At 35.9% G+C, this 27,954-nt stretch overlaps 4 protein-coding genes across 5 annotated transcripts; all 4 read left to right on the forward strand.

Moving 5' to 3' along the window:
- The first annotated feature begins 2,268 nt into the window (after positions 1–2,268).
- Positions 2,269–4,299, forward strand: LOC104701501 (transcription factor HHO2). The gene is made up of 5 exons (XM_010417193.3): positions 2,269–2,792; positions 2,882–3,144; positions 3,258–3,582; positions 3,679–3,755; positions 3,873–4,299. The coding sequence occupies exons 1-5, from the start codon at positions 2,660–2,662 to the stop codon at positions 4,140–4,142; spliced, it is 1,068 nt and encodes a 355-aa protein (XP_010415495.2). The 5' UTR covers positions 2,269–2,659; the 3' UTR covers positions 4,143–4,299.
- A 14,854-nt stretch (positions 4,300–19,153) lies between these two features.
- LOC109125648 (uncharacterized) lies at positions 19,154–20,687 on the forward strand. Its single transcript, XM_019227706.2, has 2 exons — positions 19,154–19,454; positions 20,481–20,687. Exons 1-2 carry the CDS (start codon positions 19,255–19,257, stop codon positions 20,509–20,511), a joined length of 231 nt encoding a protein of 76 aa, XP_019083251.1. The 5' UTR covers positions 19,154–19,254; the 3' UTR covers positions 20,512–20,687.
- A 1,787-nt stretch (positions 20,688–22,474) lies between these two features.
- On the forward strand, positions 22,475–26,517 carry LOC104701502 (proline-rich receptor-like protein kinase PERK9). Of its 2 annotated transcripts, XR_015562239.1 has the most exons (10): positions 22,475–22,924; positions 23,234–24,258; positions 24,346–24,756; positions 24,842–24,925; positions 25,066–25,136; positions 25,236–25,312; positions 25,390–25,537; positions 25,621–25,782; positions 25,871–26,219; positions 26,297–26,517. XR_015562239.1 is itself a non-coding variant. In XM_010417196.3 (9 exons), the coding sequence occupies exons 2-9, from the start codon at positions 23,319–23,321 to the stop codon at positions 26,063–26,065; spliced, it is 2,088 nt and encodes a 695-aa protein (XP_010415498.1). In that variant the 5' UTR covers positions 22,475–22,924; positions 23,234–23,318; the 3' UTR covers positions 26,066–26,517. The 2 variants fall into 2 exon arrangements, 1 of the variants encoding a protein (XP_010415498.1); XM_010417196.3 differs by having other exon boundaries at positions 25,871–26,517.
- Positions 26,518–26,753: 236 nt separating this feature from the next.
- Positions 26,754–27,493, forward strand: LOC104701503 (uncharacterized). The gene has a single exon (XM_087459168.1). The coding sequence runs from the start codon at positions 26,847–26,849 to the stop codon at positions 27,297–27,299; it is 453 nt and encodes a 150-aa protein (XP_087315294.1). The 5' UTR covers positions 26,754–26,846; the 3' UTR covers positions 27,300–27,493.
- Positions 27,494–27,954: the final 461 nt, after the last annotated feature.

Raw genomic sequence — 27,954 nt, forward strand, 5'->3', positions numbered from 1 at the left:
TCGTCGCGCTTAATCGTTATTCGTAGTTTATGAAATCAAAGAATAAACGAGTACATCATTTCCATCTTATTCACATAGATGGAGTGTATTGTTAAATTTACAAATTCATTTGAAGTTTGAACCAAATGTATGATAATTTTTTGGTAAAAATATATAAATAAAACTATAGAGGTATTTGTTGTTATTTATTTCTTCCCATTGAAACAAATTGTTAACATGTGCTAGCTAATAGAATTAATAATTGATGGAGGCAAGCTCGTTTAAATTTATATGTCCCACACCACCACAACGAAACCAACCATGTATATATGTGCTTCCTGGTTTCCTCTGTCCATCAAATTGAGACAATAAAGGAAGGTTCTATACGTGGATTTAGATATTTCAAGTTCTTATAACATACTACTATTTTAAAATATGAACATAGTGAGCAAGTGAATCAGATCTTTGCTTATCATCCATCAGAAAAATCTATATGACCCTATCGATTATGTCTAATAAAATACATACTACTCTTTATTTTTTTTAATCAAGGAATCGATCGAACCATATATATATGAACCATTTTGTATTTCATAATGAAAGAAACTAAGAAGATAAGGATCAAACCAAATACTACAAAATTGAATAAGCCAAGAAAGAAGATAAAACGAATGACAACAGCAGAATCTGGTTGCATCAAGAACATTGAATACACAAGAGAAGATTTGGCAACGTGAACATTGAAAACATTAAAATTATGTTTTCAAACACAAGTGCCACTAAAAATAATCAGGGATTAGGTAATAGTTACACACAAAATCAATATTTTATGTATTCCTTGTAAATGTAATAATTTCCTTAACAGTTCTAACACTATTGTTCTTCATTAATGGCTAAGCATTGAACTATTGTAATGAGAGCTCCTGAATGCGTGTTGGAGGAGATCATGTCTCCAGATTCAAACACTAACAATTATAATAGTACATGAAGATGCATATATAGATGTTAATAATTATGATCAGCTTTTAGAATCTGCTTTCCTCTCAAAACTTACCACTCATACAAATAAAAAATGTAATTATAAATATTAGGTAGTCGTTTTCTTTTCCATAAAAACAATTATTAACATGTGCTAGCTAATAAAGTAATAATTGATGGACTCGTTTAAATTTTATGTCCCACACCACAACAATAAGACCAACCATGTATATTTGCTTCCTCTGCCCATCAAACTCAGACAACAAATGTGTCTATATGTAAAGTAAGATTTTTTTAAGTTCTTATAACAAATTGATTTTATAGAATGCTGCAATGAATCTGATCTTTGCTTATCATCCTAGTTATTATTAGTTAAAACATCTTTGTTTTCTTAATGATAGAAAAAAAAATCGAACCAATACCATAAATGAATTGAACCATTTTGTATTTCATAATGAAAAAAAGAAAACGTAAACAGATAAAGATGAATTGAATAAATCCAAGAAAGAAAGGATATATGAATGACAAAAGCAGAATCTGGTTGCATCAAATTGAATACGCTACAGAGGATTTGGCAACGTGGGCACGCGCGGAAGAACGCGTGAAAAAGAACATTGGCATATTTGTGGAATTTTGGCTCTTAAGAGAATGAAAGGTCGGAGATAATTAGTACTACGCGGCGTGGGCAAATGTGAATCTCACACTTCTTTAAATAAGATTCTTCTCTCTCTTTTTTTTTTGGTTCCCTAGAATATTCCTTCACCAAAAATTAGCTCCTTTCCAATTCAGTTTTTTTTTCTTTCTTTCTAGTATCTGTTTTTAAAATATGTCACACGCAAAAATGTCAGATAGTGAATTAGGTAGATGATTCCAGTTGTCAAAAAAAGAAGTAGTAGTGAATGATACCATAATTTTTGGGGGTTAATTTAAGAAAAACCATAAACGATAGTATAATTTAAAGTCATCAAAATATTATAGTATTTATTTTCTTATAAGAATATTTGAATATATTTAATGAGCGCATATTTTGTTAGGTGAATGTCAATTTTTTATTTTATAAAGTAGATGTCAACATAAAAACACAAAAACAAATAAAGAATGTTTATAAATTAGTAAACAATTTAAAAAGGGACTAAAACTGGTGTGAAAAAGGAATCTGAATTTTGTTAAACCTTGTTGGAGTGTGAATCTTTTAAGAGAAGGAAGAAACAAATTAAAGAATTGTTGAGTCTTCGTTCTTATCTAAAAGAGAGAATAGTGACGTCAGTTCCAGCCATCATTACAAAACAGATGCGAACCTTAAAAAAAAAAAAGAAAAACCGAATCTGATCCTCCGAATATTCACACACACATTTAAACACCCTTAACCCCACAACCCCTCCCTAATTTACTATTTTACCCATCTAAAAAGATCCAAAAGAAAAAGAAAAAAACTCTCAAAGATTCGTTTAGGTACGCGACGCCCCGACCTCGATCCCCTTCACTTCTTCTTCTTTTTTGTTCCAATTACCAAAACCCTCTCTCTATCTCTATCTCTATCTCTATCTCTTCAACTCTATGCTTTGATTCCATTTAAAAGATCCATTATTCTTTCTCCATTTGAGATTAATTAAAGCTTCTTCTTCTTCTTCTTCTTCTTCTTCTTCTTCTTCTTCTTTTTTCTCTATAGATCTATCTACCCATTTGGTTTACCTTTTTAGTAATGATGGTGGAGATGGATTACGCTAAGAAAATGCAGAAATGTCATGAATACGTTGAAGCACTTGAACAAGAACAGAAAAAAATCCAAGTCTTTCAACGCGAGCTTCCTTTCTGTTTAGAACTCGTTACTCAAGGTATGTTTCTAATCATTCTCAATTTCAAATATCTCCTAACACACATACTAGTTTCTTACCAAAATCACTTTATTTATGGGTTTCTGTAGCGATCGAAGCTTGTCGGAAGGAGTTATCTGGTACGACAATATCAGAACAACAGTGTTCTGAACAGACGACAAGTGTTTGTGGTGGTCCTGTTTTCGAAGAGTTCATTCCAATCAAGAAGCGTTCCTTGTCTCAAGAAGATGAAGAAGATGAAGAAGAAGATGAACATGAATCTTCTCCAGAACTTGAACAGACTAATAAGAAATCTGATTGGCTTAGATCTGTTCAGTTATGGAATCCATCACCGGATCTTAACCCTAAAGAGGTACTTTTAAAAAATTTTGAGCTTTTTTTTTTTTTGTTGTTGTTGGGAGTTTTTAATTCTTGGTTATGAGTTTTTTTAATTAATTATGTTTATGTGTTAAATCGAATGATTAGGAGCGTGTAGTTAAGAGAGCGAAAGTGGTGGAGGTGAAACCAAAAAGCGGTGCGTTTCAACCGTTTCAAAAGGAGAAAAAACGCGTTTTGGAAACTGATTTGCAACCTGCGGCGGTGAAAGTTGCCAGTTCTGCGCCGGTGACGACTACTAGCTCCACCACGGAAACTGGTGGTGCTAAAAGTGATTTGGATAAAGTTGGAGAGGAGCAGATACAGATGACACAGCAGCACCAAACTCAAACGCATAGAAAACAAAGACGATGCTGGTCGCCGGAGTTACACCGACGATTCCTAAACGCACTTCAACAGCTCGGAGGATCTCATGGTAATTAAAATTACTGTATCTCTTTTTCTGATTGGCTCATTAGTGATTCGTAATTAAATTGAAAAATTAATGATTTTTATTGGCTATTTTTTGCAGTTGCTACTCCTAAACAGATTAGAGATCATATGAAAGTTGATGGATTAACAAATGACGAAGTGAAAAGCCATTTACAGGTTATTACTAATCAAATTTTTATGTTTAATAATGAGTATGACACGTTATATGGTAATTAAATGAAATGTTGTAACTATAATTTTTCCCCTAACCATTTTTGTGGAATATTATTTCAGAAATATAGACTTCATACAAGAAGGCCAGCGACAACGGTAGCGGCACAGAGTAATGGTAACCCGCAACAGCCACAATTCGTGGTGGTTGGAGGCATTTGGGTGCCGTCGCCACAAGATTTTCATCCACCGTCAGATGCAGCCAACAACGGTGGTGGTGTATATGCTCCAGTTGCTGTGGCGGCGCAATCTCCAAAACGTTCCGTGGAGAGAAGCTGTAACTCGCCGGGAGCATCTTCCTCTACAAATACAGCCACAACTCCTGTGTCATAGTACTAGACTACTACTAGTCAAGTAGTCCGTGGTTTGGATTTTGTAGGTTTAATAATGCTGAGTGTAAAAATGGTCTTCGTCCGTTTTGTTTTTGTGACCAAGAAATGTGTTTTTCGTAGGTTGAATTTTTTGAATAAAATAGACGAATGTTATATTATATAGTATGTACATGGCTTAAGTAATTATTTTTTTTTTTGTGCACGAGTTTAAAAGTAATTATTATTATTTTTTTCTATATTTATTAGTTGTTTTTTTTGGTGTCGAACTTAGTTACAGCCAAATTTTGTTAGAACTTTTAAAAGAAGGTTACATGTCTCGTAATAAGCTAAGATTCTGGTGTATTTGTTACCCCAAATGACATTATTACATTTTTGAACTATATTTTGCGTTCTATCTTTATAATTATGTTTATTTGCAATATTAATTCTTACAAAATTTAGTAACCAAAATTCTAAAATCAGTTATAGGTAAGATTTAAAAGATAAAAAAATCTTTCAACTAATTAACACTTAAAAATGTGAGTCTCTTTATACTTTATTTGACTTTCTATTTAAATTATTTTGAATTATTATATAATATATTTAGTTAATAAAATTAGTGATTTATCAGATATCCAAATTAAAAAAAATTATTTGGTTGATACCCATTCTTTATTTTAGAGAATTTAAACTTTTTAAAAGTTTTAAAATATTATAAATATTTAAATTTTATAAAAAAATAGAAATACTTAAAACCTTATAAGAATTTAATTATTATAAATATTTTAACTTTATAAATGTTTAAGATATTAATAATATCTTAAACGTTTTATAAGAATTATCAAATATATAAAGCTTAAATATTATAAATATTTTCATTTTTTAAAAAATTTATAAAGTATTCAAAATATTAAAATATATTTCAACTTTTACGAATTTTGTCCTGTGGCAAATTAAAATATCATGTGACGGAGGAAGGACAAGTTTTGGTTGATATAAATATAAAATTTAAAATATCATTAATTCGGTACTACACAGGCAAAAAGATCATTTTATGATTTTGCTAACAATATCAATATTAGATTATTAGATATATCTAATTAAATTAACTAAATTAATATAATGTAAAAAATATATTGTTCTATACTATAGGTTAAATCATAAAACCAGCAATTAAAATATAACTATTACAATTCTAAACACTAAAAACGAAAACAAAATTAACACAGAAATAATATTTATTTTTTTTAATCAAATAACTTGTCCAGCGGTGTACCAAGATCTCATATGATCATCGCCCGAAACCTAATTTCTCTCCCAAGAGCGGCCACCACCGAGTAAAAGGAGATTTCTTCGATTGGCCCTCTCCGGCTGTCGGGCTCCATGTCGGAGCTGCGGGAGGGTGTAGTTCTTCGTTCTGCTTCTTAGTTTGCGTTTTCTTTGGTTTAGATCTGTTGTTCGGTGTTGTTGCGGTTCTGTTGTCAAATCCCCTTTGAAGCAAAGATCGATCGAAGAAGGGGAAGCCATCAGCGGTAAGATTTGGTTGTGGTAGAGACAGATCTGTTTGTTAACGGGTTAGTCTACGTTGTGGCTGGTGGTGGTGGTTCTCCGGTGGCTGGTGGTTTGAAGGAGACGATCGCTTGTCGGCTCTTGGTCTGGTATGGTATCTCTTTCGTTTCTCTCTTCTTTGGATTGCGGGTTTCTCATCAAGGATGTGTTGTTGTTGGTGTTAGTTGGCTTCAACCGATGGTTTCAGGTTGTAAAGAGAAGTTTGTGGTTTGGGTCTTCTCTCAAACTTGCCTTCTCTGTTGGTTGGTACTTAAATTTTAGTTCTTCTGCTCTATTAGGTCTCATGGCTAGTCAATGTTTGCGCTATATGCTAGGTTTCGTTCTTACTGCTTGTCATCCGGATGGTATTTTGTTGCTAGCCATCTACTAGCTCTCTTTGGTGGCTCTTTTGAGTTGTTGTTTTGGGTTTTAGGCATAGTAGTGGAATCGTCTTTCAGTTGTTCTCTTGTGAGGAGGTCACCAGTTTTGATTATGTAGATGGTTAAAGCTGAGTCGACGAGGGTCCGCGTGTAAGAGCTGTTAGTCCTCTTTGGTTTGTCTCAGATCGAATCTCAAGGTTTCTTCTTTGTCCCTAGTTTGGCTCGCTTTCTTTTGACTGATTTTGTGTGGCTCGATGGTTGTGGCTTCTGTTTCTCTGATGTCGTTCGAGCTTGCTTTCTTTCCTGCCGGTGCTGATGATGGTTTCTCGATGATGTGCTATTATGTTTATGGCACTTCCGGTCTAATAGGTACTCTCCGGCTTTTACATGCTCTATGGGAAAGCATGTGAATTTCTTTCTGGTTCAGTAGGATAATTTTAGTACTTTGGTTTTTGTTTATTCCATAGTAACCTGTTTTTCTAGGTTGTTTAGTCTTTGTATCTTTGTTTCCGGAAGTGTGTAACTTGCAGTCTTATGTTTCTGGAAGTGTGCAACTTCCCAGCTTATGCCTCCCTTGTTTGGGCTTAGTATTAGGTGATTTATATGTTTTCACCGTTTTTGTGTTCAACAGATTACAACAGATATAATCTGTTCAGTTATAATATAAAATCAGATGACAAAAAAATAAAAGGTGTACCAAGATCTAAATCTAGTAATAATAAAAATCTAATCACCTTTTTAAACAATCGAACACAAAGTTTTTATAAGACTATGTGCATTGATTTTTATTTTCAACAGTTTCTTCTTTACTTTTTAACATTGTACATCATCTTTTCTTTCCTCACCTAATAATTCAACTTAGATCTTCTCCAGCTGAGGTTTTAAGAAGGGTTTTAAGTGAAAGAAGGAAAAAATAAATCAGAAAATTGAAAAAGAATAAGAGGTCCTCTTATATAGTAGACTCAATTTGCTTATAAGAGAGGCTACGTGTCACCAATTGGTTGGGCAAACCGAGATAAAAAAATTTGATGGTCGATTGATTTTTTTTCTTCCTCTCCCTCTCTCTGTCTTCTCTCTCGATCGAAGTCGCGAAGATGTTGGGGTAGGAGGATATTTTTGATGGTCGATTGATTTTTTTTCTTTCTCTTCCTCTCCCTCTCACTCTCTCTCGATTGAACTCGGAGGAGATTGAATTCGGATATTGCCCATCTCGGCTTTTTGATTCCGGTGAGTTTTTCGATTTCTAATCTCCTCATTTGAATCTTTTCTTTGTTTTTGGTGTAAATTGTTTCGAAACATTGGATTGTCGTGCATATGATTCTATGTTTTTATCGGTGTTTGTGTGAACAAGTTTTGAACTTTCGAATTGGGTTTGGTGATGGTGGCTTGAAGGTGTTTCATGCTTGTTCTTTTTGCAATTGGCTAAATCCCAAACTGAGAACTCACAATTTCAGAAATGCAATAGACAGGCTAACATTGGTGGAATTAGGGTTTCTGCGGAATCCAATGCTAACATCGGTGGCTAACAACACTCTCTGTTTTTCGATTGCGTCGTTTCCATCATCCACGTTCCATTCTCATCGATCTCATCGACTTCTTGTCTTTTCTGTGTCCATTGCTTAAAGTTTTCTCTGTAAGTCATTCTCTCTTTTATTCTATTTGGTTCTTCCTCAGTTTTGTTTTTTGCTTGGCTCTTGTGCGAGTCTTCACACTTTCTGTTGTTATGTTGTCATAATGTCATCTCAAGTGTGTTTGTTTTCTCGGTTGTGTTTGTTTGTTTTTTTCATTGTTGTGTATTAGAGTTATGTCTTGAAATTGCTTACAGAGAGTCATAGGTTCAATCTAATATATCTCAGCTGTTGTTTCTAGGGAGGTGATCCTTCTCAACAACGGAATCATGCTCTGTAGCGGAATGCTTTCTCGTTCAGCTGGTCTCAGTTTGATCAAGATTTTTGAATTCCAAGTCTTTTCCTTACATCTGGAAACTATTGGATTGAAGGATACATCAAGAAGGTGTTTTTTTTCAAAAGTGTGGAGCTAAACTTAAAGATTCGGTTTTACTTTAACAAACGTAAAAATGAATCTTTGTGTGACTCTTATGCTGCAGGATGCTTTGCCTGCTAGAGAAGCACTGCAAAATGGCTGATCTTGTACTCTGCTTGGGTACCAGGTAATCTATGACTAAGAACTCTTATATTTGTTTGCTTAACACTTTGATCATTTAGCCAAGCACATCAGAAATGTTTAAACAGTGGGAAATTAATTTGTCATGCTGATGCTATTCTTGCAAAGGCAGGCGATGTTTTGCGGAGACGTCAGGAAGAAGAGAAAAGCTCTGTAATGCTGGTTGCAACTATTGGTGGAATCTATTGGTGGTATAAGACATCTTCACATCCTGCTTCGATATTAGCTTTGAGAGGTTTGGGTTAGAGGAAAGGTTGCAGCGAAGCCAGGAGAGTTTGCTGCCAGTGTCAATGACCATGGAGATGTTTTGAGGGGGAGTGCCGGCGGTGAGAGTGACGTTGTGGTGGAAATGGAGTTTGTCGGTAGGTCGATGATCCGTTGGAGTTTGTCGGTGACTCAAAATTAAAACCCACCATTGGAGGGCAAAAATTTAATTAGGATTCCCAAAGTTCTTATCCTACTAAGAGTACAAAATATAGTAATTAAAAATTTAAGAGCTCCAAAAATATAAACCCCCCATTGTGGATGCCCCTAAGAATTCAACATACATTTAATTTTTCTAATCTACAAGGGTTTTGTTTAATAATTCAACACCTTATTTCATTTATTTTATTATTTATTTTTATATGTTCAAATGAAGTGAAAAATTCTCTATTTATAAAGTATGAAAATAATAGATTATGATATAATACAAAATAAAATAAAATTTTGATTAATTATGAATTACGTAATGTCAAATAGTTAGGATGAAATTAAAAGTATAACAAAAATTAACAACCAATAATAATGAATCATGTGTCTTAGTGGTACCATCTTTTATTTATTCAACATGTTGAATTCTTTCAACATGATTTCATCTATATAGATTTTTTTTCATTGTTCAACACTCTCGTTGTATAAACTCAACTGTTGAATTAACGATTCAACACTTCTATTGTACATATTAAACTATGTACATTGGTTTTATTTTCAACACCTTCGTTTTTACTTCATAATACTCCACATAATTTTCTCTTTTCTCTACCTAATAATTCAACATACATTCAATTTTTATCATCTACAATAGTTTTGTTTAATAAAATTCAACACCTTATTCTATTTATTTTGTATGTTCAAATGAAGTGAAACAAATCTCTATTTATAAAATATGAAAATTATAAATTTTGAAATATTATAAAATAAAAGAAAAATTTGATTACTATGAATTAAATGATGTCAAATAGTTAGGATAAAATTAAAAGTATAAAGAACTTTAACAAACAATAATAATGCATCATGTGTGTTAGAGGTCCCACCTTTTGTTTATTCAATATGTTGAAAAATGATTTAATCTATATAGATTATTTTTATTTCTCAATACCTTCATTGTATGAATTCAACACCTCCATCGTACATAGTCAAGGATGAAATATCTAAATATAAGATCAATGAATGAAATCATCTATGCTTTATTACCACCACCAGTTGTCTTCCGGTGATTTGCTTCTCTTCTAAAAAGGGGAAAAGAAGTAGAATCATTGATGAGTCGTACGCGGTTCACAAATCTCTGCCAAAGTGTCTAGCGCTGAGAAAAAGAAGAAAATAGGAGCTTTGGTTAAGAGATACAATACCACTAATAAGAAGATGAAGAATATCTCTACTATTACAAGAATGGATAAATACTCATTAGCCTCCTACATTCTCTCTCTATTTGGTGATGAGACACCTGTTGGTGAGAGACTGCAGAAGGAGAAAAAGTAGGACATAGCGAGGGAAGAAGAAAAGCAGAAAGAAAAACAAGTTGAGAGAGACCGTAGTATATTGTAAGTTAAATCATAGAATTACCAATCAAAATAAAGTTAGTACAATTCTAAACACTAAACAAAGTAAACAAAATTAACACATAAATAATATTTAAATTTTAATTTTTTTTTTATCAAATAACTTGTCCCAGTGTACATCATATCAAAATCTAGTTATAATAAAAATCTAATCACCTTTTTAAACGATTGAAGATAAAAAAAAATTATCATATTATGTACATTGTTTGTTATTTTCAACACTTTCTATTTTACCTTTTAACACTTCACATCATCTTCTCTTTCTTTCACCTAATAATTTAACATAAATTCAATTTTTATTATCTACAACTGTTTTATTTTGATATGTTCAGTGAAACAAGTTTCTATTTACAAAGTATGAAAATAATAAATTTTGATATAATACAAAATAAAATAAAATTTTGATTACTATGAATTAAATGATGTCAAATAATTAAAATGAAATTAAAAGTATAAAAAACTTTAACAACCAATAAAAATGCATCATGTGTCAATGTGATTCCATATTTTGTTTATTCAACATATTGAAAGAATTTAACATGATTTAATTTACATAGTTTAAGGATGAAGATCTAAATATATAAGATCAATGAGAATCACATAGGCAAATCTCGGTGTAGCTAACTGGAGTGACAAACTGACAATTAGATGTGATTTGTTTTATGGTTTTAACTCTTGCTTGAAGAAAGGCACATACGACGTGGCAGCTTATGAATCGTTTATCCATTGACCAACTAAAACAAACCATACACGTAATAGAATTTGTCCACATCTATTTTTTTTGCATGGCAATTTATAAAGTCGTGCTTTCAAAATAACTCTAACGTAACCAACTAACCATAGTCAAATCGACTTGAACCAGACTTTCTTTAGAGGAAAGAATGGCCATGTTTTGATTTTAGTAATTAAGTCTTTCGTTGACTAGTCCATGTGTTGAATAAGTCTTTTGTTTATTATGTTTCGATTTATATGTTATAAAATTAAAATCTCAGTTCTATTTAAATTTTGTAACATCGTGTGTATTATAACATCCGCAAACCAATTTCTGGTTATTGGAAAGAGGTGTCGATCGACACCAAGGGGAATGTTGATCGACACCATCAATGTTTGGTTCAATCAGGTTGTTTTTAATTGTCGTTTCTAGTTTAGTTTGATTTATTTGGGTTGTCTAAACCATATATTTAAGGGAAAACTCGACCTAGGTCGTGAATGGAGTTTGTCTTGGCCGTTTTTTTAGAAAAGAGAGAAGAGAGAGTGTTCTTGAGGGATTTTGGAGATTCTAAGCTAGATTGGTGAGATTTGTTTTTGTGGAGTGGAGATATGGTGCTAGGAACGACAGGGAAGCCTTCTAGGGTGCTGGATTCGTCAGTTTAGGTCAGAAACTTCCTGCAAAAGAGGTGAGTGCATGACCATGGCTTATCTAAGTTTGAGAATCTTTTGGTTGCTTGATTGGTCGTGTCTTGTGGTGTTGTTCTTGCTTGTGGAGGTTGTGTTATGGTTCTTATAGGTTCCTGAAGCTTTTGGGTGAGTTTGGGATGGATTGGAGATGATTAGAAATGGAGATTCGTTGATCGGCTTCGAGCAGAGCGTATCTGCGGGGTCGGTGTCGATCGACACCAAATGGGTGTCGGTCGACACCACTCTGGGCCTAGTGTCGATCGACACCAGCATGTGTGTTGCGTGTGGTTTCCTGGTTGGTTGTGTTTATTTGTTGTTTGTTAAGCATTGGATCTCAGTTGATTATGTGTATAGCCTAATAGATGCCTCACTAAGTATTTGTGATAATACTTACGCATCTTGATTGTTGTTTGCGGTGTGCAGGTATGTGAAGTGGAATCATGGCGATGAGGAGGAGGATGATCTAGGGTCTCGTTTGTGTGTTGTTGGTTATGTTGTTTATGTTGGAACATTGGTTAGAAGCATGTTAGGTTGTTTGATAGAATGGTTAGGAATATTATTGTATTGATGTAATATCGGTTTTGTATTATTGGTATGTTTCCGCTGTATGTATTGGTTATTGCTGGTTTAATGTTATATTGTGGTTTAGGTCGGTTTAATTAAATAGTATGAGATGCTTAATTATATATTGTAATTGTTATTATTAAAAAAAAAACGGGTCGGGTGTTTCAGTTTGGTATCAGAGCCTTTACGGTTCTAGGAAGGTTAAGTGGATGGTTAGAGCGGTTAGGAATTTAATTGGGTGAATTATTTTCCTTTTGATTGATGCATGATGTTGTGTGATGGAATTAATTATGAATAGTTTAGTCAATTTGCATGTGGTATGGAGTCCTAGTATCATCCTCTTCGAGCCTTCAATGAGATTCCACGATAAGATGTGTGTTTGTAAGCGGTTTTGAATTATGTGCTTAGCTTTCTGTTCTGGGTAGTGCAGTGGTTAAGGGTGGAACTGTTGCTGGTCGTTGGACGCGGACATGGTCGGGAACGCGGACGTGGTCGGGGACACGGTCGTGGTCGTGGTAGGGGCAGAGTCCCAGCAGTGAGTGAGTCTGTTGAGCAGAGTGTGACAGCTGAGGGTGTCGGCGAGTCGCAGGACTTCCAGGAGGGGTCCATGAGTGTGGCTGGTGGTGGTATTGATAGGACCGTAGGCACCGAATGGGTCGGTGTGGGCGGTGTCGGTGCTCGAGTGGCCGGTGGTGCTAGGGTTCCGGGTGTGGGAATCCCAGCACGTGGAGCCCCTGTATGAGGTGTGGACCTGGCGGGCTTGTTGACACAGCTGTTGGAGCAGATACCGGGAGTGGGTCTAGCTCAGGCTCAGGTTGTGCCACCAGGGGTGGGAGAGGAGCGGCAGCCAATGGCTGCGGATGCAGGAGCACATGGACGTTATTTGTCTATGCTCAAGAAGATGAAGGGTCTCGTGACCGCGCAGTTTTCGGGTGGTACAGATCCTACTGTTGCAGATGCGTGGAGGACGAGTGTGGAACGTAACTTCCATACTCTGAGATGTCATGAGGAGTTTTGGGTGGACATAGGGGTCCACCATTTGATTGGTGATGTTGAGTTGTGGTGGAGATCAATGGCTGCTAGGAGAGTGCAGAGGGAGATGACTTGGGCTGACTTTGTGGAGGAGTTCAACCGCAAGTATTTCTCGAGAGAGGCGTTAGACCGATTGGAGGTGCAGTTTCTTCAGCTATCTCAGGGGACTCGGTCAGTGCGGGAGCTGGACTTAGAGTTCAGTTGACTTCTGTCTTATGGGGCTCGGGCGATGGAGTCCGAGGTATCTCAGATCAGGAGGTTCATGAGGGCGCTTCATGAGGACTTGAGGGTCCACTACAGAGGGAGGAGTTATGCTAAGAGGGTGGAGATGGTGGAGACTGCAGCAGAGATAGAGGATGACTTGAGGTCACAGGTAGTGGTGGTCAGTCCAGCGGTTCAGACACAGGAGACTTTGGAGCAGAACAATCCGAGCAAGGGTAACAAGTCAGAGCAAAGGCATAAGAGGAAGCGGGAAGACACGTCAGGTATGCAGCAAGGTGGGCGAGGGTGCTTCGGATGTGGAAGCAGGAACCATGGGTTGGCAGAGTGTCCCAAGAAAGGTGATCCATAGGAATATCGTCGATCGTGTTACCATTGTGTGGAGGATGGTAACATCAGGCCTTTCTGTCCTAAGTGGAAGCAGATAATGGAGGGTGCGGCACAACCGAAGGGAGGACCAAGTGCTCAACCCGGAGTTTAGTTGGCTTCTGTTTTTTTTTTTCAGCTAAATATTTTTGTTTGGATTTCGTAAACGTTTATTTCACTTGAGGATTTAATAAAATGGAGTTGTTTGGTTTTTGGAATTTGTGGATTTTGTGGGAAAGGAAATCACTCGGGGGTTCTATAAATGGAAAGTTGCCATAAATAGAAAGTTTTTAAAAATGGAAAGTTTCTAAAAATGGAAAGTTCTATGAATAGTTAGGACTTGTCTATTTTTGGAAAGGGGATGTGAAATGCCTGGAGTGGCGGGATTGTGTAGAGGTTGACCTGAGGAGTGGTCACAGTTGAAATGATTAGTTCTCAAGGATTTTTTTTTTGATTGGTGGTGTCACGGTGTTAAGAGATTATGAGGGTTCTAAAAATAGGAAGTTTTATGAATAGTTAAAGCTTACCTATTTATGGAAAGTGTGGCGTGCAAAGCATTTGATGCGGTGAACCAGAATATGTGAACGTATGGTACTTGTTTGTTTTATAACGCTCGTATTGATGATTTGTTGTGGATAATTGCCTAGCGGAAAATCTATTTTTGGAAAGGGTGTGTGTGAACACCAAAATGTTTTGGATGTTTGTAGTGAGGCCTATGGGTGGCCGTGGCGGTGGTGTTATTCCGGGAGAGAGTATGGTGTTGGTGGGACATTGAGATGTTCTACGCTGATCACGGGGGGTGGTCTCGGTTGGTGAAATGCTTATAGACGTTATGACCGTTTGCTAGAGGGACGGGGGGTCCTGAACAACTCATGAGTAGATGGGGGTTCTCCTAAGGGGCCGAGGGTTCCCTAGATACTGATAGCTCGAAGGACTGCGGTCCTGAGGGTGGCAGAGGAGATGGGGTTCTCCTGAGGAGATGGGGGTTCTCCTGGTACCAAGATCTCGAGGGTGACGATCCAAGGGTGAGACGGTATGGCTCGAAGACGGGGGGTCTGAGAGCGTGATCGGTATGGCTTGAAGGTTGCAACCTAAGAGCAGATGAGTTGGTAGCAAAAGTGTCAAGGACGTGGGAATAAGCATGGTAACCGGATGTGGATTTATGAGATTGATGGGGGTTCAATCTCGGTGTTTTCTATGTGTTGACCGGGAGGGTCAGGTGTATGCTGGTCAGGGGGACCAGAGTGGTGATGGTTGGGAGAGTATGGTTTGGATTGACCGGTGGGGTCAGGACTGTTGACCGGTGGGGTCAGGATTGTGTGGACCAGTGGTGCCATGGTTGCGGCAGACCAGATGGTTGGATGGTGTGAACCGTTGCGGCGGGGTTGGATGAGTTTTGCGGTCTAGTGGCGGTGTGTTGCAGATTCGAGGACGAATCTTTTGTTAGAGGAGGAGAATTGTAATATCCGCAAACCGATTTCTGGTTATTGGGAAGGGGTGTCGATCAACACCAAGGGGAGTGTCGATCGACACCATCAATGTTTGGTTCGACCAGGTTGTTTTTAATTGTCGTTTCTGGTTTGGTTTGATTTAATTGGGTTGTCTAAACCATGTATTTAAGGGAAAACTCGACTTAGGTCGTGAAAGGAGTTTGTCTTGGCCGTTTTTTGAGAAAAGAGAGAAGAGAGAATGTTCTTGAGGGATTTTGGAGAATTTAACCTAGATTGGTGAGATCTGTTATTGTGGAGTGGAGATCTGGTGCTAGGAACGAAGGGGAAGCTTTCTAGGGTGCTGGATTCGTCAGTTTGGGTCAGAAACTTCCTGAAAAAGAGGTGAGTGCATAACCATGGCTTATCTAAGTCTGATAATCCTTTGGTTGCTTGATTGGTCGTGTCTTGTGGTGTTGTTCTTGCTTGTGGAGGTTGTGTTATGGTTCGTATAGGTTCCTGAAGCTTTTGGGTGAGTTTGGGACGGAATAGAGATGATTGGAAACAGAGATTCGTTGATCGGCTTCGAGCAGAGCGTATCTGCGGCGTCGGTGTCGATTGACACCAAATGGGTGTCAGTCGACAACACTCTGGGCCTAGTGTCGATCGACACCAGCGTGTGGTTTCCTGGTTGGTTGTGTTTATTTGTTGTTTGTTAAGCATTGGATCTCAGTTGCTTGTGTGTATAGCCCAATAGATGGGAGGATTACCTCACTGAGTATTTGTGATAATACTTACGCATCTTGATTGTTGTTTGCGGTGTGCAGGTATGTGAAGTGGAATCATGGCGATGAGGAGGAGGATGATCTAGGGTCTCGTTTGTGTGTTGTTGGTTATGTTGTTTATGTTGGAACATTGGTTAGAAGCATGTTAGGTTGTTAGATAGAATGGTTAGGAATATTATTATATTGATGTAATATCGGTTTTGTATTATTGGTATGTTTCCGCTGTATGTATTGATTATTGTTGGTATAATGTTTTATTGTGGTTTAGGTCGGTTTAATTAATTAAGTAATATGAGATGTTTAATTATATATTGTAATTGTTGTTATTAAAAAAAAAAAAAACGGGTCGGGATGATTCATGTATAAAAGAGAAAACTGGTTTTCTTTTGCTCTTTGTTTGTATCAGACTATCAGTGTGTGTTACTAACTTACTATCAAAGTCATTCCAAGTCATGATGAGCGAACAAAATTTATTTCTTACGATAAATATTGTTTTGGCGCACAAAAAAAAAAGTTGCAGTTGTGTCTGCTACATCTGCTTGCGACTTGGAGACTTGCTTTACATATGGTTCAATTTCTCAGGATATACGATACTGTGTTTTGCTCTGAAATTAAAACTGATTGACAATTTAATACAAAAAACAATATTGTGCTTATTGATGCGTGTTCCTTAACGCCACATGGACTCGATTTTAGAAGTCTAATGATCTTGTTGTTGTTGTTGTTTTTTTTTGTTGTCATCTCTTGAAAACATAATGAATTATTTAATAACTATGTAAATTTTTTTATTTTTTTATATAAAAACCTTATAATTACTTATAATTTTTATAAAATATTATAAAACAACCTCATAAATTCTATATACCTATTAAATTCCTTATAAAAGTATTATGTAGTTGATGATGGTTTTTAGTATACCTATTAAATTCCTTACCATATTGAGGAAGTTAAAGAAGTTTAGCCTGTAGTTGATGGATTCAGGTATCTTTAGGTTTCAAAATCACTCATTATAGTTTTATAGTGATCATGGTGATAGTTTGGTATCTTTCTCTTCTCCATGATGTGATTCTTGAAAATTCTTATAGACCCTCTCAAGTTCCTGATAGTAGTGAGAGCAAATACTGAACATTTCAGTGAATCTATTGACGAAAAAAAACTAGTGAGAGCAAATGATACTCATAATAATTTTCCAAACATAATGTTTAAACTTTGGTGATTTTTGTTTTTTGTTTTTTGAATCACTCGTTTTCTTTCTTTTGTGAACCACATTTTATTGTTAGTAACGACAAACACTTGCGGGAAAAAAAAACTTCTCAAAATCAGTTACTTCAGTGGTTTAAGGCGGTAAATAATAATTTCATTGATTGATATCAACTGCTACCAAACCACAAAAGACAGTGTTTGCGAATGATAGCGGAACAACCAATCACCACCTTAATTCTTCTTCTCTGCAAACACCACGCTCAGAATATATATGCAAAAATTGTTTTGTGTGCTACTATTCAAGGCCTAATCAAAGGAAAAATTGAATTACCGGTAGCAAAAATAGTAGGGGTTAAAGAAATACTAGATGTGGAGCTCTTCGAAGAAAACTTTGATTATACTCTTTACTTTCATTCATAAATTTAGATGTGCATGTAACACATGTAGTCTTTATTAATTGTGTATTCCTTTCTTTCTTTGATGTCATTCGTTAATCAAGCATATGATGATGTGGGTAAAATTCCCTGAAAGAATGATTGAACTCAAATTTTAAAGTGAAACATAACAAAGTACATATAACCCCCTTGGAAATCTCTGAAGCCGAGATGTTACGAACTGGTGGAAGTTGTGTAGACACTTCTGTTCGGCCAAGAGAAATATGCTTGGGAAGAAATATATGTATTGCTAAAACTTGTATCATTTTCTAAGTGCTCTGAATATAAATTAATAAATATATCAATTATTAAGTGAAGTAAATTTATATATTTGTATCAATATTTTTGATGTAAATGATTTAGATTTGCATTGGTTATAATGAAATGATGTTATACAAATCAATAATATTATCGATTATTGTAATTGATGTTAATATCTAATTTTTATATCAGTTATTAAAAGTAATTTAAAACAATATCATTTAGTTTTGTGATAATATTTATGTGGTACAATACATTTCTTTTTTTTTGTAGTGAAAGTATGAAAATAGTACATTTTGATGTAATACAAAATAAAATAAAATTTTGGTTACTATAAATTAAATTATGTCAAATAGTTAGGATGGAATTAAAAAGGGGATTTTAAAAATATCCTTTTTCCTATATCACTTTTTAAAAATACCCTTTCATGTTGGTCATTTTTCAAAAATACCCCTTTTCTATGAATAAAATCACTAAATTCTAAACCCTAAACTCCAAATACTAAACCCTAACCCCTCAAAACTAAATCCTAAATATAAAATGAGAACCCAAACCTGAAAAAAAAATATAAAAATTAATTTAACACATTGAAATTATGTAAAAAAGGGTAAAAATTAAAATGTTCAAAAAAAAAAGTATTTTTGAAAAAGAGTATCTCAAAAAGGGTATTTTTAACAAATTCTCAATTAAAAATATAAATTTTTTTTAACAACCAATAAAAATATATCATAAGTTCTAGTGGTTCCATTTTTTGTTTATTCAACAAGTTGAATAATGTTTGAAAAGAATTTAACATTGATTTAATCTATATGGACTTTTTTCAATTTTCAACACTATTCAAATGTTGAATAAACATTTAACACCTCTATCGTACACTAGACAGTATCAGGATGAAGAATCTAAATATATAAGATCAATATGGGCTGATGAGCCTGGTGTAGCCAATTGGAGTGACAATCAGATGTGATTTGTTTTATGGTTTAACTCTTGCTTGAAGAAAGGCACGTACGACGTGGCAAATTATGAATCGTTTATCCATTGACCAACTAAACCAAACCATTAACGTAATGGGATTTGTCGAAGTCGTTCTTACTTATAATTTTAATAAAATATTTTAAAAAACCTCATAAAACATTTTAATACGTATTAAATTCTTTATAAAACCTTAAGAAACCTTTTGACGCCGTTTAAGAAACCCTTGATTAAAAGAAATTTCAAATCACCTTTACTGTTGTTTTAACCAAAGAGATTAAATTTTAAAAAGTTTATTAATATGTAGTTAGGAATAATTTTTATTTATTTCTAGTTATAATAAAACAGTAAACACTACTACCAGTAAGCGGGGCTAATTTGGTCGTGGGCTTTGATAATAATTTAGGTCCGTTTTTTTTTTTGTTTTTTTTTGTTGCAAAACACTAAACAAAAAATTAATAAGGAAAAGAATAATTGAAAATCCCTAAATCGCAATTTTGGGAAGAAGGGAAAGGGATCTCTCAATCTCTGGCTGTATCGGATGGCGTCGTCAAGGGATCCTTCAAAAGCAGTAGTAATGGAGAGGAAGAAGAAAGGAGCTCCGATCAAATTCTTGGTGCCTCTCATTTACGCGCCTGCTCTTCCTTTGATCCGCTTGACTTTGAGGCATAAACCAGTTCTCAGAGACCGTCTCTTCGGTCTTGTCCTCGCCGGTGCTTTCGCTCATGGCTTCTATCTTGTGTATCCTTTTTTTTTTTTTATCGTGTCATTTTGGAATCTTTAGTGGATTGCTGTTATAATTTGTTGGAATGACTTAGCTTCTAAAGTTAGTGAACTTGTTAAGGACGCTTTTTGCCCTTTGGGTTTTGGAAAAATGCATGTTTGGGTTTAGGGTTTAGTAGTTAGTTCAATTTGATATGTTAGTTAGCATTGTAGATTTTGAAAATGGTATCAGAGAGCTAGGAAGTATTTGTGATTGAAATTAGGCTTCTCTTCGAACCACGATAACGTTTTAAGATATGTAGTAAGTAAGTGTGTGTAAGCATAAAGACTAAGACAGTGGATCCTGTCTTGTCCAGTTTCATCACTCATGTTGAGGATTTGGTAGGCATAATTCAGTGTTAGGTCTAAGTTAAGTTTATTTTCGTCGTAATTCAATGTTAGGTCTAAGATTTCGCATTTAGATAAGATATGTGTTAAGCATAGGGACTTAAGGTAGTTCATAGTTTGATCCTGACTTATTATCATCTAATCACAGGAACTCATATATGGTTCATAGTTGAACCATTTTTTTCATTTCCTGCATAATGCTTTTGTTGATGTTTGTTCAATCTCTCTGTGTCTTATACAACTTATTTTTAGAATTGAAACTATAAACAATCTATATACCAATCTGAGGATGTTAAGGAAGTTTACCATGTAAGTTGATGGATTCAGATATTCTTAGTTTTCAAAATCACTCACGACAGTTTTTTAGTGTTCATCCTGATAGTTTGGTATGTTTCACTTCTCCATGATGTGATTCTTGAAAGTTCTTATGTATTATAAGTTTTATAACCTCGAGTTCCTGGTACTAGTGAGAGCAAATACTAAACATTTCAGTGATTTGAGCTTGAGCTGATGCTGGTTCCTTATGCTGTTAAGCTTCGATTAATATAAGCAGAGTCTGTTATATGGATTTGGAAAGTGGCTACATGCATTTGATAGTATTGATGATCTCTTTGGAATGTTTTTTTCTTGTGATTGTTCCTTAATGATGAAACACAGAACGGATATATATGATCAAGAGAGCAAATGAAAAAAAAACTGGGAGTTGCAGCAGCCATTCAACAAGAGCTCTATATTTCTCAGATGTCTTTGTTTTCAGATAAATAAATTTTGCTTTTGGGTTTAAATCCCTTGACACATCAATCCATTAGTCATCTTGTGTATCAGTTTCTACATTTTTCAATCCCATTCTTGATTTTTACATCATTCCAGTTTGACATAGTATGCATTCCACATGAACACATGGTCATGATATAAACAAGGAATATAATTTATACTAATATATATATAAGTGGAGAGACAGAGAGAGGTGGCAGGTGTTTCTGAATTTACACCTCTCTTATGCAAGCAATGATGATGGGATCAACAAGTGCGTTTATATAATTAGAATTGTTTTTTTTTCCTTTTAAGATCCTCACTTAGCTCTCACACCACATGTCTCCTCTTTTAATTTTATGACTTGTTCACAAAGTAATGATGGAGAAATGGCACGTGGTTGTGAGATACGAGTGAGAGTGTGTAAACAAGAAAAAAAATGTGGTTAGAATGTTTTGGGATCGTCACGTCTTAGTGAATGTTCTTTTGGGGTTTTAAGGTTTTGAAGGCGACACGTACATTTCATGTTACTATCAAAGTGTCTCTCCCTTTCACCATAGGCCATAGCACTTTATTTTTCTTGTTGTGTATAGAATTTTCTCGTGAGAACATTTTGCAATTATGATGGCTCTTCCGGACCCAAAAAAAATCCATATGACCATGTTATTCTTAGACAAGACACACAAAGAAATTCTCAAACATTAAAGAAAGACTAATAAGAAGCACACCAAAGACACCAATTGACAAGACTTGAATTTTTTTTTTGCCAACAATGATAAAAGACAAATTTAGTCGATGTGGTGATATTCACTAAACAACATTGTTTTTGAAGATTTAAAAGAACAAAGCGTACATCACCCCTACTACGACTAAACAAACCGTCTTGCGGATCTTCAAAATTGTACTTAAAATATATACAAATGTGATTTCGTTTATAATTATGTGGCAAATACTTATGTTCAGATTTCATTATTTGTTGGTTAACCACGTGTATTTTTTAATTGTCCAACACACACTATCTATCCAAACCTGAAATATTCCTTAATTTTCTACCCAAAATATTTGGACCATTTCAACGTTAACTTGCCCAAACTATTTCTGTTGTCCACAAATTGATTTACAGAGTTCGTTTTCCTAAGGGTTAGCGTGAAGACACCCGGTAGTGACATAAGTGCTCTCATCACAACCTTTCTAGTTAGGAAAATGAGATCTTAGACGTTTTTTTTTTCTAATTTGTAAATGTCCTCCATTTAATATTTTACATAGTTTTGTCCTTTAGATGTCATGTGCTGCTGCTAGCTGCTGCTATACTCTAATAAATTATATTACACGAAATTTTGTCCTTTTAAACGCAATATACGATGTCAAAAAGAAAAATTCAATATATATTGCAAAGCTGTAGAATTTAAAATTAATTTTACAACCGGTCAAGTCAAACCACAACTTACGACATATATAAAAAGTCAACTAGAAACACTTAATAGAAATAATATAAGAACCACATTTTGATATAATATTAACCGCCATTATTATTGAGCAGACAACTACATACTTGTCATTAAAAAAAAAGAAAACAATCTAATTCACAATTTAATCAAGAATCAATTTAGCCTCTTCAGATCACAGGTAAACAAAAAAAACAAACAAAAGATCTCGTCATGTGAGATTGATATATAAAAATCAAATAGCCAACTTTAACACTAATTAACTCCATTGAAAATTTATATACACTAAATAGAACTATTTTCTTCTTTTTTTTTCTTTCTCAAAATTTCTTTTATATACAAAGTTTTATATCACAAAAAGAACAACACTAATTAATAATTATAAATTTTGATATTTGAAAGTGCCGATCTATATTGAAATACAAAGCGCGTCCAATAAAAAAACAGACGCGTTATAGAAGCTTAAATAAAATAATAAAAACAAACAAAAATAATACATAAAATAATAGAGAAAAAAAAGAAGAGCTTATTACGGTGAATTTGGAAAGTAGCTGAATGAGATTTAATTCAGTTATGGAAACATTTATTTATTTTTCTTAAAAGCCTTTCAATTTTGTTTGACCGTTGATTTTTAACGTAGCATTGAAGCTTTCCCCCAGAGAAAGAAGACGCTGAAGGAAAAAAAAAAAAAAAAAAAATTCAGGAAGCTCTTAAGAAAGTGAAAAGAGGAACAGAATGAAACTTTGATTCAAGATTCCAACTTTGAGAGAAGAAGAAGAAGAAGAAGAAGAAGAAGAGACAAGACAAAAGTTAGTAACTTTGTGTTGTTCTTCAATGCAGCTGAAGAAGATGTTTAAAAAGTTATGATTTTTGAAGTGAAGAAGAAGCTCTTACAGATCTGAGGTTTATTATTACATTTTTTTTTTATAATCTCAGTGATCTGGTTTTGTCTGAGTGATCTGGAATTTGGTGGGAAGCAATTAAAGTTCAATTTTTTCATAACGATCTGGGGGGTTTGATCTGTTACATCATCATCTACTCTGCTTTGTGTTGAAGCTTTTGGTGTGTTTAGAGTAAATTAGGGTATAATCTTATTAGCTGTGTGTGTGTGATCTTGAAAGTTGCAACTTCCTTCACGTTTAGTGTTTCTTTGGTTGGTAAAGTTTGGTGCTTTCAGGATACTGTCTTACTCAAAGTCTCTGCATTTTTTAGGTTCTTGATTCTTAAATTTAGTGTTTTTGGAGGAAACATTTCAAATTTTTTGGATGAGAATTAGATTTTGTTAATCGGAATTGAGATGGCAACATCACCGGTACAACCTCCGGTATCTAATTCTCCACCGTCTCCTCCGGTAGCTTCACCGCCGATAAATAATGATACTTCACAATCAGTTCCTGATACACAACCACCAGTAACATCGCCGCTTCCTCCATCAGCTCCTCCACCAAATAGAGCTCCTCCTCCGGTTGTGACTTCACCACCACCAGTACCGAGTGGAGCACCACCGCCTCCTCCTCTGCCAAAACCACCTGAGAGCTCTCCTCCACCACCGCAACCAGTGATCCCTTCACCTCCTCCTTCAATTTCATCGCCGCCACCACCGCCAACGGTGCAGCCACCAAGTAGGCCACCTGCATTAGTCCCTCCTCCTGCTTCTGCTCCTCCTCCACGGCCTTCGCCTCCACCGCCAATCTTCGAACGTTCTCCTCCTCCGCCGCCATCAGAGCGTCCAATTCAATCTCCTCCTTCTCCACCGCCATCAGACCGTCCCACTCAATCTCCTCCTCCGCCTTCAGGTCCTCCAATTCAATCTCCTCCTTCTCCTTCACCGCCTTCAGATCGTCCCACTCAATCTCCTCCTCCTTCACCGCCATCAGAGCGTCCCACGCAGTCTCCTCCTCCTAAACCTTCACCCCCCAGGAGAAGTCCAGATACTCCACCACCAACGATCTCTTCTCCTCCTCCTCCACGTTCTCCTCCCAACATACTTGTCCCAGGTTCTGACAATCCATCTCAGAACAACCCTGCTCTTAGACCTCCTCCTGATACTTCAAGTTCAACTGATGGTAGTGGAATTGGTGCTGGTGCTGTTGTTGGTATCAGTGTAGCAGTTGCACTTGTGGTGTTCACTCTTATTGGAATTTTTGTCTGGTGCTTGAGGAGACGAGAAAAACGTCTTTCAGCTGTTAGTGGTGGCGATGTTACACCATCACCAATGAGCTCTACCGCAAGATCAGGTATTATGAGTTTGATAGGAATCATAAAAGTTGTTACTTGTGTGTTTCTTGATTCTCATTACGTTTCTTGATATTCTTTATGTACAGATTCAGCTTTTTTTAGGATGCAGTCATCTGCACCTGTTGTAGGTAGCAAGCGTTCTGGCAGTCATCATTACTCACAGTCACAATCTGGCGGCTTAGGCAATTCAAAAGCATTGTTTTCTTACGAAGAACTTGTGAAGGCAACAAATGGGTTTTCAGAAGAAAACCTATTGGGTGAAGGTGGGTTTGGTAGTGTATATAAAGGGATATTACCGGATGGGAGAGTAGTTGCTGTGAAACAACTTAAAATTGGTGGAGGACAAGGCGACCGAGAGTTTAAAGCTGAAGTTGAGACTCTTAGCAGGATTCATCACCGCCATTTGGTTTCCATCGTGGGACATTGCATCTCTGGTGACCGCAGATTGCTCATTTATGATTATGTCTCTAATAATGACCTTTACTTCCACCTTCATGGTAAAGTAAAAACATCTCCAAGGTTACTCTTTATATATGCACACCACTGGGACTGCTGACACTATCTAACATGTCTCGTAAACAGTTTCAAAATCTGCTCTGGACTGGGCAACTCGTGTTAAAATTGCTGCTGGTGCGGCTCGTGGACTAGCTTATCTTCATGAAGATTGTAAGTTGTTGCTCATCCCACTAGCTTGTAACCTGCAAATCACACCTCTTTGGAAAAAGTTACTAAATTTAGTGGTAGACCAAAAGAAGTAGTCTTAGTGGTATTTGGCTATTTCTTACTACTAAATTGTCTATTGTCAGGTCACCCGCGTATCATTCACAGGGACATAAAGTCGTCTAACATTCTTTTAGAGGACAACTTTGATGCTCGGGTACGCATTATTAGTCTCTACTATATTAAAGATTTGTAAGGTTTCTGTTACATTGTGACTTAAAACAGTATTTGATATCTCAATATTTTTAATTTGTAGGTTTCTGACTTTGGTCTTGCAAGATTAGCTCTTGATTGTAACACTCATATCACAACACGGGTTATTGGAACATTTGGGTAGGTGCTTGTCTTGTTTGATACAAGTTTGCATATTGTGGTCTCTGTTTGATATCTTTGATTCATCTACTTCACAGCTACATGGCTCCTGAATATGCATCAAGTGGGAAATTAACAGAGAAATCAGATGTATACTCCTTTGGAGTTGTTCTACTTGAGTTAATCACTGGACGTAAACCTGTGGATACATCCCAACCACTGGGAGAGGAGAGCCTTGTTGAATGGGTACGACCGCTACTCATTAACATGTATACCTTTTCTTCAGTATCCTCAAATCGTTTGACTTCTGCATTATTTTTGCTGTTCAGGCCCGGCCTCTGATAAGTCATGCTATCGAAACCGAGGAGTTTGATTCTTTAGCAGACCCCAAGCTTGGAGAAAACTATGTGGATTCTGAAATGTTTAGAATGATAGAAGCAGCGGGAGCTTGCGTGCGCCATTCAGCTGCCAAGAGACCTCGGATGGGACAAGTACAAAACATTGTTCTTTTCTTCTTTCCTCGAGATTGATGAGTTTATTTGGCTTATAACTTAATCTTGATCATACATTATTTTGCAGATTGTGAGAGCTTTTGAAAGTTTAGCTGGGGAAGACCTTACCAACGGAATGAGACTAGGAGAAAGCGAAGTCTTTAACTCAGCTCAACAGTCAGCAGAGATCAGATTATTTAGAAGAATGGCATTTGGTAGCCAAAACTACAGTACAGATTTTTTCACACATAGTAGTTACAATAGCAGAGACGAAAACGTGTAAATATCATACACACAGATTTGTTTTTTTCTTTCGCCATTAGAGGCAACAACAACCCATCAATAACATCCCAGTTTTGTCTAAAAACTTCCCATCCTGCGCCTCAAACCTGCACATCCTGTTCTCAAAGCAGAACCTTCTCAGAGTGCTTAAAACAGTAAGAATCTCTCTCTGGTTTTGTTTCCTTCTGTTTCCATGTGGTGAAACTAAAGAGACTACCAAAACAATTTGTAGAGACAAAGGATTACAAAGGAGCATGTGGTTGAACAGAAAGATGACAAAAAGAGATATATAGATGGGTAATATACTTATGTTCTAGGCTTCTGGCACAAGAAAGCTTCGTTTTCTTACATGGAAATACTTTTGTATCTATTTTATTTATACCTTTACCTTTACTTCCTTGTCATATTATCTCAATCTTATACTTATATATTGAATCAACAAGGCTCCATCTATATCTCACTGTGTCATTGTGTGTTCATCTGGCTTAGTTTCCAGATGCAGAAAGGCTGATTTACCCGAAAACGAAAGATTGTTAGTTGTTTTGACGTCTAATCTTCCTAAAACAATGCTTCTAAAAGCGTCTCAGATCACATGTGTGCTTCTGTAATATGTGCAAAAACAAACACATGGGTGTTGCTTTGCCTTGCATTTTGTTGATACCAATATTGGCAAGGAACATATTCCTTTGACACAATATGATATCACCTCTTAAGTTTTGTTTTCTCCATCTCCATATATCTTTGTTTTCAGCTTAACATGTTTTTTCAATGCATCAAGAGTAATGGAAGAAGATTGTGGTGCTTTTGCAGCAGATTGTGTTGTACTTTGTTGCTGCTGCGAGTGCTTTATACTACAAGTCTTTATCTTCGTATTCTTCAAGGTTCCTTGTAAACTTGCACATAAAATGAAGAGATTTGTGACCAGAAGGCTTCGAGGAAAGAAGAGAAGAAACGCGAAGATCTTCCTACCGACAAAGGAGGATGATTGCAGAGACAGAGAGGAGCATGTGTCGAGATTAAGTTGCATGCAAGACATTGAGGAGATGATGCATGAACTTTCCATGAAAGGAGAGTTTGTGTTTGGGAGTTTCTGGAGACAGGGAGACTCTGCAAATGATTTGGATTTCGGAAACTCACAGTTCGAAATAGCTACATACAGAGATCATCATTCCTTGTCATTGCTCATTGCACAAGATGTCTTATTGGATTCAAGAATCCACATAATGAAGCGTTAAGAGGACTGAAACAAAAAGGTATTGAACTATATCTATGCATTCTCTACTTTCTCTAAGAGTGAGAATAACAGTAACAAATTGGCAATCTCTCTACTGGAACTCTGATGTATAATCTTCAGCTGTTCTGTAAACACAATTTACCGGACCTGTAAGATCTCGTTTCATGACCAGGCAAGAATCAGAATGTACAACAACTAGTTGGTAAGCCTTCTTCGGTCCAGAGTCTGAAGCAAGAAAGCTTCTTGCCTTCCACATCTATATGGTTCTATTTACGTTCTCCGAGTCAGTTGAATATGAAAGACCTATTCAAGAGGAGACAGGTTGATTACGTTGTCATGATTCAGGCTCAGATCTCCTGACTGATTTCTTTTAGCTTATAATTTGGCAGTGAACCCAACTGTTGTAGGTCTTATCGATCTTTAATTGCCTTAGAATATCACAGTACTCCGGGTCGTTACACTACTATTTGGCACTAATAGTAGTTACAATAGCAGAGACGAAAACGTGTAAATATCATACACACAGATTTGTTTTTCTTTTTCTTTCGCCATTAGAGGCAGCAACAACCCATCAATAACATCCCAATAAGAGTGCTTCAAACAGTAAGAGTCTCTCTCTCCGGTTTTGTTTTCTTCTTTGATTTGTGTTCATCTTA

The sequence above is a fragment of the Camelina sativa genome, chromosome 7 (assembly GCF_030686135.1).
Source record: "Camelina sativa cultivar CO46 ecotype springtype chromosome 7, ASM3068613v1".
NCBI lineage: Eukaryota > Viridiplantae > Streptophyta > Magnoliopsida > Brassicales > Brassicaceae > Camelina > Camelina sativa.

Bases quoted from the DNA above. Each gene is read 5' to 3' on its own strand.
- LOC104701501 (XM_010417193.3), top strand. From the start codon at position 2,660: ATGATGGTGGAGATGGATTACGCTAAGAAAATGCAGAAATGTCATGAA. The intron at 3,145-3,257 runs GTACTTTTAAAA...TCGAATGATTAG, and splicing joins CGGATCTTAACCCTAAAGAG to GAGCGTGTAGTTAAGAGAGC. The intron at 3,756-3,872 runs GTTATTACTAAT...ATATTATTTCAG, and splicing joins AAGTGAAAAGCCATTTACAG to AAATATAGACTTCATACAAG.
- LOC109125648 (XM_019227706.2), top strand. From the start codon at position 19,255: ATGGCGTCGTCAAGGGATCCTTCAAAAGCAGTAGTAATGGAGAGGAAG. The intron at 19,455-20,480 runs GTATCCTTTTTT...GATGAAACACAG, and splicing joins GCTCATGGCTTCTATCTTGT to AACGGATATATATGATCAAG.
- LOC104701502 (XM_010417196.3), top strand. From the start codon at position 23,319: ATGGCAACATCACCGGTACAACCTCCGGTATCTAATTCTCCACCGTCT. The intron at 24,757-24,841 runs GTAAAGTAAAAA...TCTCGTAAACAG, and splicing joins CCTTTACTTCCACCTTCATG to TTTCAAAATCTGCTCTGGAC. The intron at 25,137-25,235 runs GTACGCATTATT...TTTAATTTGTAG, and splicing joins AGGACAACTTTGATGCTCGG to GTTTCTGACTTTGGTCTTGC.
- LOC104701503 (XM_087459168.1), top strand. From the start codon at position 26,847: ATGGAAGAAGATTGTGGTGCTTTTGCAGCAGATTGTGTTGTACTTTGT.